The 12,735-nt window shown below is 33.4% G+C and overlaps 1 protein-coding gene across 11 annotated transcripts in view; it reads right to left on the bottom strand.

Annotated features, from left to right (window-relative positions):
- LOC118201164 (uncharacterized) overlaps nucleotides 1–12,735 on the bottom strand; it is a 96,238-nt gene that overhangs the window by 31,638 nt on the left and 51,865 nt on the right. For all 11 annotated transcript variants that reach the window (XM_085807785.1, XM_085807783.1, XM_085807786.1 and 8 more), the window contains exons 4-6: nucleotides 12,598–12,644; nucleotides 12,393–12,450; nucleotides 11,400–11,477 (exon numbers count right to left, since the gene is read on the bottom strand). In XM_085807785.1, the coding sequence (XP_085663911.1) occupies nucleotides 11,400–11,477; nucleotides 12,393–12,450; nucleotides 12,598–12,644 (183 nt within the window). The remainder of the gene's footprint in view (nucleotides 1–11,399; nucleotides 11,478–12,392; nucleotides 12,451–12,597; nucleotides 12,645–12,735) is intronic.

Here is a 12,735-nt window from a genome sequence, read left to right on the forward strand (position 1 = left end):
AAATCTGCATTCAGAAATGGATCTTTTTTTTTTTTTTTTGTTTTGTTCTTTTTCATTATTAGAATGTTGCGTGGATTTACGAGTCTCAAGAACAACCTCTAATATTTCCTTTTCATTTCAGGCTTTGTCAACTCAACATTCATGAACAGTTTAAAATAATACATCACCAAATTTTTCTCCACCTACTGTGTGTGACAATGGACTGATATTGGAAATTCATTTGTATAGGGATACCTATTTGTAACTGAACTCATACTCCATTCATTGAAAAACACTGTGGGGAATATGAGGGGATCATAGAATCTTCACCTCTTACGCATTGTGGCAAGACCATTTCTGACTTGCAGTCAAAGTTGCTGCCTTCAATTCAGTTAATGCAAATGCAATATACTTGACAGAATTCATCATTGAGAAATTCTTCCATCCATCAATGACTGGCATTTCATCATTCGAATGTGTTGAAATGTTCATTTTATGTAAAGTTTTAAATGCCACATTTACACAGTCATCTAACAGTTGTAATGAAGATATCGTATTCGATAGCAGAAGTAGAATTTGTATATTTGGGTGCTCAAAAAGAGAATAGACAAATGTACTGTTGAAAAATCAGATGAACTTTAAATTTGAAACACTTCACACTCATATAATGTCAAACTTCTGGGGTGAAACATTTGTTGCACCAGTACGTAACGGTAGCAGTGGCCACCCACTCTCCATTCAATGAGCAGGCAGCTTACATATATCTATATTTTTCATTGAAAAAGGTTCAGGGTTCGATTTACCAGAAGTGGTTTCAACATACAATATCCTGAAGCTAGGGAACAAAATATGGTCACATAATCTTTAGCTGCCTTTGAACCACCAGTAGTTTTTTGGATTTAGCTACACGTGCTCTGTTTGGCATTCACTTCCAGAAGAGACCACTTTCATCTGCACTCCACACTTGATCAAGAATGCATTCCCCATCTTCCATTATTTCAACAAGTTTCCATGGGAATACTTAAGCAGCCGATTCATCCAAAGATGCAGTTTCATCTTGCATTCCTTTTTAGAAACCTAGTCATTCAACCTGTGCTTGCAGAAAATTCATACTTTGTTTAACTAAAATGAAGTGTTTGGCTCGTTTCCTTCAATGTCTTTATTTCTTTAAAACAGCCTTTGCTCTTTTAATTTCCATAATCTGTCTAATCTAAATTCTTAGTTCTGTTTCCTTGATGGCATTTTCACCTACTGAGACTTTTTCTCCATATGTTCCATCCTTATTACCAAAGCATTTTCCATTTTTTCCTTAACAATACCTCATGTATCTCTTGCTAATGAATTAGTACTTTTGTTCCAGAACATAACTTTCTCTTAGAATTTAGGAGGGGGGAACTTAAAATGACACACATGAATACTTATTTTGAATTACTGTTAAATGAAATTGGGGTAAAAAGAGAATAAGATGCATCAAAATAAAACTAAATATAGATTTAAGGCTTTATTTGCACATGTTGCTTTTAGATTCCACATTTTTATTCAAAGAAAAATAACTATAATACATGTATTCCTTTCAAGAAAATCAATAAAGAATTCAAGCTGGGGGAGAATATTTCAATAAAAGTTAAGGCAATATTGCATATAAATATTAATCTCATGATTATGCCCTTACACTGATTTACTAAACTCCCAATTTACAGAGGGTGCTATTCTGTTTTGCTATAACTTTCTACATGAGATAAAACGAAGTATCTAGTTGCACCTACAGTTTTCTGCCAAAAAACGTTCTTAATAAAGTTAGGAAAGAAACATGAAAGCAGTACCTTTAGTGCAGCTAGTAATCGCCAAAGCCGTACGTAAAGCTTACTTCAATGGGAGAAACTTGTGCTTCGAAGTGACTGCAGTGCTCATGGCGGTTGCATTGTGGAAACATAATCACTAAAACTGCACATGCCCCTTTCTTTTCAGTCATTGGATATTCAATCTGAATTTGTTTCACTCCTTTTCCTGCAACAACTTCGAATCAGCTTTGGCCAAAATGGTGTACCGATACTGACACTTTAAAGGTTGCACAAACAAAGAAGATTTTGTCAAAATCAGATGGAATGCATGTCTACAGGTTTCCTATAGAAGAGCAAAAATTAGTACTGGATTATTTTACACTTTTGTAAGTGGATTAGAAATGAGATTATTTTACATTTAAACGTGAGAATAATTTTATCCTGCATGGCATGGTTTATGTATGACTGAATGTCCATTAAATTTATCGGTTTACCATACACTGCAGAAATATTCATACAATTTACAGTAAGCATTTTATCAGCAACATTTAATCTTACAGAGGTGAAGTGCTTTTTATTTATGTAGTAATTTTTTTAATGAAAAATTTACTGGGTTTAAAATTGGTTTTAAATACTGAATCATTTAACACTTTAATGCACATTTTCCAGCTTTTACTAATATATGTGCTATAAATTAATAAGTCGTTTCAAAAATTTAAGAATAAAATTTCTTAAAAAATTATGAAAATTTTCCTCAAAATGCACCTATGCTATATTTATCAAAAAATAAAATGATCCAAATAGTTTCTCTAAAATATTAATTATTGACAAAATGAGGGAATAACATATTACTATTAAAATGGTGATCACTCATCAGATTTCTACTAATCACGTCCATCAAAATATGTATCTTTGGCAACCTCTTTTGCTATATTCACACGTAATATTTTCTTCTCGTATCACTCTGATGCAAGCATTTTCATGTTTCTCTGTCTGTAATTCTAGGATCTAATACCCAAAATTATCTTAGAGAAAGACTTATTAATTTTTTATAGCAAATAAATTAGTAAAAGCTGGAAAATGTACATTAAAGTGTTAAATGATTCAGTATTTAGAACCATTTTAAACCCAGTACATTTTTCATTAAAATTACTACATAAATAAAATTAACTGAAATGCTTATTTTTAATACAATTCACCTCTGTAAGATTAAATCCTGCTGACAAAATGCTAACTGTAAATCATATGAATTTTTCTGCATTGTATGGCAAACCAATACATTTAATGGACACACAGTGATATATAAACCACGCCATGCAGGATAAAATTATTCAATGTTTAAATATCACATTTTTAATTTGCTTGCTTACAAATAACAAAAGTGTTAATCAAGTACTAACCTTTACTTTTCTATAGGAAATCTGTAAAAATAAATTCCATCTCATTTTGAACATTTTTTATTGGATATTTTAAACAAATCTGCAGAAGTTAACAACTAAAAATTTTTTGAGAGAGGGAGAAAAACTTTTTTTTAAAAATGTAAAAAGATTCCTTCAGATATACATTAATCCAATTAATTTAGTAATTCCATTCGTTTCAGGTCACCGAATTCGGGGGAGGAGGACGGGGCAAGAGTTTTAGTTAACAGCACAACCGCTGCTGGATTCACAGCAGGTTGTAATATGGGACTGAAGACACTTCTCTCGAAGCAGCTTTGGTAATCACCACCCAAATCTATGATTTTCTGCCAATGTTTTGGTAATTTTTCAAAGTCTTCAGCCCAGAAACTTGGTGGCTGCAAGTCCAAAAACAGATCAACCTCATTTCAGGTGTCCCATGCAAAATGGAAGATAGCAAGCACCAGCAAAATGTAGCCACAAGTGGTGAAAAAGGTAGAGTCCAAAAGAGAGATGCCAGGGCTATATGGAATGTATGGTAAAATATAACATTCGAGTCCATACAGAGTCCAGCTGGTAAATGCAGTCACATGTGGTCTTGCATTTGTCTTGATGAAACATTATCATTTTGTACCAAAACTTAGATGTTTTTCCTTGATAGCATCTCGGATGTACACCTTACTGTCAAGGGTTTTACTTTTTTCTGGATACTCTTTGGGTATGATATCATGGCAATTCCACCATATACAAAGCATGATCTTTTTGTTAGTCAAATTGTACGTTATGACGATGCTATGGGCTCACTGGGCGCAAAACCCTTTTTCAGCCTGTGTTGTTGAAGTAAATGCACTTTTCATCACAAGTGACGATCCGGTCCAGAATTTTGTTCTTGCTTTGATATTCGAGCAGATCAGCTGCAGGTCCAAACATGTCTGTCTTTATCTGCTTGAGTAAGCTCATGCAGCACCCAGAGATTGAACTTGTATGTAAACATGATTTGGTGGCATTCTGTTGCTGACTTTTTGCAACAGAACTAGAAGTAAATGATGGTTCTAATCTGAAAGCATTATAGTTCCATATCAGGTATCTTGTACTTGATATATTTTACAAATTTCACAATACAGTCTTCTAAAACAGGTCTCTTTCTTTCAAATGCCAAAATTTGTTCGACAAAATATGATTAAGCACAAACTGCTTGTAAAGATGATATTGGCAGTGGTGGGAATCTTTCATTAAAACCCAATACAAATAAGGCATTTAGTCGTAGTTAATTATTAGTCAAATAAATTTAAATTATCTACTTCAAATTCTATACAATGATTATTACAAGAAAGTAATAAAAAATCAATCTTACAAATGCTATACAGAACTGTACGTAGATGACTTAAATACATTTAGAAATTGCTTTAGTTCTCTTAATGAATAAACACACTGTTTCAAATGGATTACTACAGCTTCTTGAATTCAGAAAGCATTTTAATACTTCAGCTTAACAACAGATAAACTAATAGAAATGAAACGATTTTTTAAAGACTGAATCACATAATATAATTTTGGTCATTCACATTTCTTCCATTTATGAATGTGGGGCTGGTTGACACATATTTTATCTATGCCATTGCACAGCTACTGAAAAGATACTTGAAAATCATTCTCTGTACACACTTTGAGCAGCTGGCCCATTTCAGCTGCAGCCCCACAGATAAAATGCATGTGGGTGAGCTCTGCATTCATATAGAGATGATCAATGCTTAAAATCCATAAAGAAAATGAACCGAAATGTTTGTGCCAGAACTATTATATTTACCATGCGGCATTGCTCTGTACCACCTCAAAAGGACATTTTCAAACAAACATTCCATTATAAGAATGCACTTATTTTGGTCTCCTCTACTTACCATAAAATTTTTATTAGATATTTTTGCACCATCCTGGATAAAAGTTCATAATGATAGATAGATAGTTCAGGAGATAATTCAAAAAGCATAGTCACAAGTAAGAATTAAGGTATAATACCCAAAATCTTCATGAATGTCTTAATGTGAAGGCTAAAGGTTAAATGGTTATGTTACAGGACTGCTTCCAAATTCAGTTAGTTCAAAAATAATTTTGTTATACAAATTCAAAGCATTAACTACTTGTAATGGTACTTGTGTAAATGGGCTGAACAGCTCAATGCTCTAAATATATGTAGAAACATGAGTGGGATGCTATACGAAAACATATTACCCAACATCAACATTTACAAAATCTTTAAACGAACAATGAACATTACAGCCTACAGAATTTTCTGAAACCATAAGGAACAACTTCTACAAAGGATATTCAATAAGTTGTAAGAGTTATTATTTAAATTAAACAGTTATTTATAGTTTAAGTCTTTACTATAACTTATTTCCATTTCCTTACCAGAAATGTAATGGGTTGGATTGTAAGACAGTGTGCTTCTACCTCTTGAGGCAACATTATTTAGTTCTGCTAGCTCTGATAAGACTGCATTTATTCAGCTTTGAATCACAGCTGTGTCAATGAACCTATATGTCTTGAGGATGACTCAAACTTGGAACAACTATTTCTTAGCAGAAAATTAATTACAACCTTAGGTAAACTAATTTTTGCACAGAAGGAGGCAGGATTTAAGATAACAGACATGTAGAAATTATTCGATGAGGCTGTAAAAAAATCAGATATGGCTAAAGCAAAGCAGATATTTTATTATGACAAAAAAAAGTGGAAATTTGATTTTGAAGTTGGAGACAAAGTTTTGAAAGTTAAACATTCTCTTCCATGTATCCCAGAAGGTAAAGTATGAAAGTTATGTAATAAGGTCAAAGGACCTTTTGTGACTGAGCATATAAGGGAAAATAGTTAGTTTAAAAGGTTAAATGGAGAAAGTTTTAAAGCCAATGCAGACCAGCTACAGTACTACTGCAAGCGCATTGATATGCCTCTCCTTAAAGATGTTTTGCAGGTTATCACCTAAGATGACAAATGAAGGGCTAGCAGGAAAGACGGAGGAATTACTCTCAACATCAAGAATGTAAGATCTGCCAAGAAAAGGAAAGGAGGCTGGATATGGTGGTAAAGGCAGGAAAAGAGCAAAATGTGATGAATAAGCAAACTTATGGATAAACAGGCTAGACAACTGGAAAGAAAAGGTTCCAGAAAGAAAGGTACAAGGATCCCAACAGATGCAGCGATCGACCGAGTAATCAGCAAAGACTCGCGGAAAGTCAATGCACAAGAAATCAGGTGCCAAAAGAGGTTTGCAGGGACAGGAAAAAATATGGTTATCCAATGCAGAGTTCATGAGCCAAGCACCAGATGAAGCACACACTACATAGTGGAGGAAGCTCCGAAAGAACCAAATGAGGTCTCTGATGGCATGCCAACCCAGCCAAAGAAGTCGCAAGAGAATCAGAGGAACTTTCCAGCCGCAAATCCAGGAGCAAAGAAGCAGCCATCTACTCCAGTTTCTCCAACCAAAAGAGGAAGTGGATATGGGTAAAAAACACAAGCATAAAATGCCAGTTCACGAAGTGGATAGCCGCGGCAGAGGTTACGAGTTTATCTATGCCTCTCAGAATGAGTTCATACAGAAGCAGATGAAGACTTAATAAAGAAGCAAAAAAGATAAGCGAAATTTATTTTTCTTAAGTATCAATTTTAGTTTATATCTAAGCACAACAATTGCTGATTTTTCTGAGTTTGGCCTGAAGTAAGGTTTGGTTTCGGTTCATTTAATTATGGCAAAGCACACTAGGGCTATCTACCTACGGGGAGGGATGCCTTCGTGGAGGACTTTCTAAGGGAAATTGGTTCGTATACACGTTGAACATGGGGAGAACCACAAAAACGCACATGCAGCCAGCCCGTTCGCAGGATTTGAACCTCGGACCGAACTACCAGTGTTCAGCGACTTTACCTCTCGGCCGCTGGTGGGCCCTATTGAAGTGAGGACATTTTAAATTTGTATACAACAAGAGGCTTTATTTTTTCTATGCAATAATCAAAATGATTTAAAGTTCTTAGTACATGCATGATACTGTGACTTTAGTCCAAGAGACTGTTTTGAGAAAATATTAGAATAACCATAGATTAAATTTAAGCAACTTCAGTACCTTATGATGTAAAGTGCAAACTAAGTAATCTTTTTAATATTAATGAATTGTAAATGTTCACAAAGTATGCTTGCTAATTGTCTTGTAAACATAAAAGTATTCTGTTAATTCAGATGTAAAAGAAAAATTACAGATGTATGTCTGAGATATTTAAGTGCAAGCTAGCAAGTGATAAAAGCTAGCATTGTAAATGTAGTTACTAAACTCTTTCAAGATGGCGTGCCTTTGTTTAAGATGTTGCCTCGGGACAGATGCGAGTCGAAAAGAGTCCAACAAGGCGCAGGTTTCAGTTACTCAGCCTAACTTTAGAACAAAAATGTAAGTCCTAACATATTTTTAGTACCATTTTAGGTTATTATTTAAGCTATCATACATGTTAAAATTAGCATTTAATAATAATTTTCCTTACATGAAAATATATGAAAAAATTGCTTACTTTGAGAAATAATTTTCAAAAGTGCTATTCAAATTATTCCAAAGCTTTAATTGATAAAATATATTACTAAAATAGCAAAATTAATAAAAAATACAAGCAAGACAATTTACAAGAAGATCTAACAAAATCTTTCACAGGAAGTGGATGGCAGACACTCAGTGAGCTCAGTCTCTGAAAAAATGACCGTAGGAGAATAACTAGAAATATCACTAACTCTTTCAAAAATGAATCACCTCTCTCATCCATGTCACTAATTGGCTCATTTACCATGCGAGTATGTCATTCCACTGATAAATTACGCTTACTCGCCATACTAAACTGATGTCAAAGCCTTCTGACACAAAACAGGAAATATGTGAAGTATAAGTAATGCAAAGCACATATTAACACTAAAAGGATCAACATAGCCAAAAAAAAAATTTAAATAAGGATTCCAAGAGCTATCAGAAATGAGAATATTTATATCATGTCGTGAGTTAAGGAGGCAAGCTATTATACTTTCCGTCCACTGCATCAGCTGACAGCAACATTACACAGAATGCAATCAAACTGAAGGTTAATATCCTAATACTATATTCAATTCAAAACTACTGGAATCAGGACACCATCTAGCGGTCTTTAAAAAACGTTTAGCTTAAAATGCATATATCCAGCACACATCCCTTATGTTCCCTCTCCAGTAATGTGCGAGTGGGATACCCGGCTGTGACAGACATTTGCAGGGAATACGTATATGAGACGCCTATCCAGAACAGGTTAAATGTTAGGATCTCCAGCCAATACTAAGGTTTTAGTAAATTTCAGGCTTAGCACATCAGGTACAGTCTTGAAATTAAGGTGTTAGTTGATATGTAGTGCAACTAAGTTATTAATGTGCAGGATTTCGGTCAGCTGGTAGTGTTGAAATTCTTGTACTTATACATGCAGTACACATGCTGCAGAACAAGGGTAAGAAAAATTAATTGTACAGAGAATGTAAGGTGTAAAAGCTTTTGATCAACCTGCAATCGAAAGAAAAGCTATGAAATGATATATTTTGCTAAAATATTTTTGCTTTCAGTTATGTGGAAGATCAGACACAATAGTAAACTATAATAATTCAGAAGTCAAACAACAAAAATCAGCGTTATATTTACCAAATTTTCACAGGACTAGTTTCGATGGTTTTACCGAACCACCATCTTCAGCTGCAAAACCGCAAATGAACCAGATAGGAAATAATGATTAGATAAGATAAGAAAGCCTGGACAAGAATAAGCAAGTGGCACCATCTGTTGGTAAAACCAGAACTAAAACATAATTTCTTTAAAGGCCGAAGGCAAATTTGGATTGGAATTAGGATCGTTAACTAGAACAGAAAGATTTTTATGAATGTGAAATGCCTCTAGAAAATCCAGTTCTCCAATGGAAGATGTTTTTTGAATAATTTTGGCAGCAGAAAAACTGAAAGTGTGGTTTTCGGACCAACAATGTTGAGCAACAGAAGACTTCTGTGTTTCCTTTTTTCTAACATGTAACACACACTATAAGAATTATTATTGAAATTAACCACTTATTTATAATTCTAGTCTTTACAATAACTTCTCATTTCCGTTTTCTCACCAGAAATGTAAATGAGTTAGAAAGGATTTAAGCTGAGGTTTCAGGATTGCAAGACAGAGCGTGTTTCTGCCTCTCGAAGAAATATTACTTAGTTTTCTCAGCTGAAGATTGAATTTATTCAGCTTTGTGTTATATCTGCCATCATTTAAATTGTTGTGCCAGTGAGAAGTTCTGAGCCAACTTAGATTTAAATTAAACTATTAGTCTTTGACTACTAGCCAACATTTTAAATTTTTAATTTGACTGCCACTTTAAGTTGCAGTGCCACAAGTGCTAGCTGATCCTGTGAAAGATGTGCATTTACATTCTGTAAATACAAAGGTTTGTTTTAAACCTTTTTAAAGCTCTGCAGTTCATTTCAGACACAGTGATAATTCACTTAACATCTGTTACGAGTTTGATACTAATTTATGCTACCAAAGAAAATAAAACTCTGTAAAGTTCTCTGGGATAGTAACATATGGTAAAATGATTGCATCATCCTTTGGAAGTATAAAAAGGAAAGCACAGACAGAAAGTATTAAAATATGATTTTCGAAAGCTGTTTTCAGTCAGGAGTATCTATTAATATTCAAAATACCAAACATTGTTCCACTTGAGATCTTCACAAAAAGAAGGTATAACTGACAAACATTTATGAACACATTGTTGCAGTCTACAATCATATAGGATCTTCATATAGTATAGTCAAAAGAAAAGCTGCCCTGCTTATTAGACTAGGAAAATTCCATTTAAAAGTGATCTCAAACCAGGTTATAAAGTAGATATAACCACTAAAGAAATTTGCACTGACTTTTGAGGAATATTTGTTTGAAAATAGACAAGTAACACTTCCCCAGATTATTGTGGAAATGGGTATCAGTATTGGATCTCTGACAAAAATCCTGCGTGAAAGGCCTGGGGTATCAAAGATCTACACCACACAAGTATATAATTAGCCAGAATGCTGATGCCAGAAATGGAAAAACATCAGATTGAATGTGCAAAAATGCTCTCCAGTAAAATGTAATAAATGCCAGTAAAAGTTTTTGATCATGGCTAATGGCAAGAGTAAAAAAATGCCTTCCCCCCTTGTGATTAAGAAATGAAACAAACAGCACAATATAGAAAAACAGTAGACCTTCCCAACCTCAAAAGTTGGAAACCCAGAAATCTATGGGCAAATTTTTCACATCATGTTTTGGGTTGAACAGGAACCACTGCTTATCAATTATATGCTACAAAATATAATAACAGGTTATTTATTATGCTAACCTGTTAACTCATATACAGCAATTGATACTCAGCAGAAAAGCATTGCTTTTACAAAACAACTGCTTTTGCATATGGCTCAGGTTTCGTAGTCTTTTATTCAGGAATACAGATTCCAGCTTCTTCTCCATCCAACATCATGTTCACCAGACCCTGCCTCAAATTATTTCATTGACCCCCCCCCCAAAAAAAAGGAACCAAAGTAACATATTCTACAGTTTATGCTTATACTGGGGGAGGTGATGATACAAAGGATCCTATTTAGGAATGGTTTGAAGGCATATTTTTTTACCTAGAATCCAATACCTAACACACCAAACTGCTAAGTGCACTAAAGTCGTAAGGAACTATATACAGAAAAGCATAAAAAACAAGAAATGGGAAATTTTAGATATTTATCTTGTATTTATCTGAGGACTTAAAACTTCTTGATATCTCCCCATATAAATTCACCTAAATGGCATGGAATAAATTTTAAATGTCAGACGTTTTACTGCTTCTTGATACTTCTTTAGGAACCTAATGTGAAAGAAGTAATTTATGGTTTCATTTTCTGACAGACTTCCTTCAAACAATAATTATTTTTTATATAATTCTACACCAGTTTACGTTTTCATCAAATTTAATAATATTCCTTCACGTAGTTTTTCATCATTTATTTATTCTTCCTTAATTCATGAACCAGTACAGTCCAGCTGAGGATTAAGTATCACACAGAGTTCGGAAAATTTTGAACACATTCTTTTTTTTTGGGGGGGGGAGTAGCATTTTCTAATAAGTATTTTAAAATGACTGGAAAATTAAGGGAAAAATCATACAAAAAGAGCCATACTTCTCTTAAAACAGAGGAAACACTTTCACCAAACCTCTCTGCTCTTCTTTTCAGCCGCTCCAAATCAGTCAATGATGTCTGCAGAAACACATTAAAGAATCAATGTTGAGATTAAAAAAAAGTACTTTTTACCTGGTGTATAAACTATGCTTAAACTCAAAAAAACGAATACAAAACAGAAAAGAAATTTAACTTATAATGAACAAAACATCTGAATATCAAAAAATTCTGATTTAATAAAAATACAAGCTTTACAAGTAAGACAAAGAACGCATATGCATTAGCTAAATTTTATATACTAAGCCAATAACATATATGCACTTTTACATCAACTGAGAAATTAAGTGATTAGCATCTTCCCCCCCCAAAAAAACCTATTATCAAATTTTATATTCGGTACTAGGACTCGGTAAGAGAAACTTGAGATTTTCTTTAACATCATTATTTCAATTTTTAAAGGATTATATACCATTAATGGGGGAAGTCTGATGGCCAGAGTAGTTAACATACATGTAATTTTCTTAACTGTTGCTGAAACCATCAGTTGATATCCATGTTTTGAAATATAATTTATAGGCTTCAGTAACTGGAGGAAAACTGCTAATACATGACATGAGATTTGCCCTAGTTCTTCCAAAACACATAAAAAGAGTCTTAAAAAAAGGCAAATCTTGGAGAATTTCTAAGGGAAATTGGCTTGTATACGATGTGTTATACATACAGGAAATCATAAAAACCCAATGTAGCTACAGTATTCAGCTATTAGTAACCGAGACTTCTTCTATAAACTACTTATCATGTTAAACAGACAAAATTCAAATTTTAGATTTGGAAATAATTGTATTCATTAGAGGAATATACACAAAATAAAAACATACTATGAACACTATTAAATTTGGAAACTTCTGAATGTATTCAAGAGCTGTTAATTTATAGTTTAAAAGAACAAATTCATATAAATTAATTATGGTACAGGACATGAATGATTCTTACACTAGCAGCTGAAGTATGAAGTTTGGCGACACCGCTTCGAATGGCAGGTTTTTCAGACCTTTAAAAAACAAAAAAAAAAGGACAGACTTAAACTTTGATGAATGTAGAAAAATTCATACAATTAACAAAATCAACTGAAACATAACACTAAAACTTGCAAAACTTACAAGAAACATAACACTAAAAAAAATGTATCCAAACTTACGCAGAAAAAACAATAGGGCTGTATCGTTCAGCTTTAACAAGTTGTTTCTAAAAAGAAATTAAACCATTATTTTCACCAAAAAGCAAAGATTTTTAAGAAATCTAATTACAAACTGAATATCATTAATACTATGACAAG

This window comes from Stegodyphus dumicola, chromosome X1 (assembly GCF_044657685.1).
Source record: "Stegodyphus dumicola isolate Sdum_Otavi_A_Nest chromosome X1, ASM4465768v1".
Taxonomy (NCBI): domain Eukaryota; kingdom Metazoa; phylum Arthropoda; class Arachnida; order Araneae; family Eresidae; genus Stegodyphus; species Stegodyphus dumicola.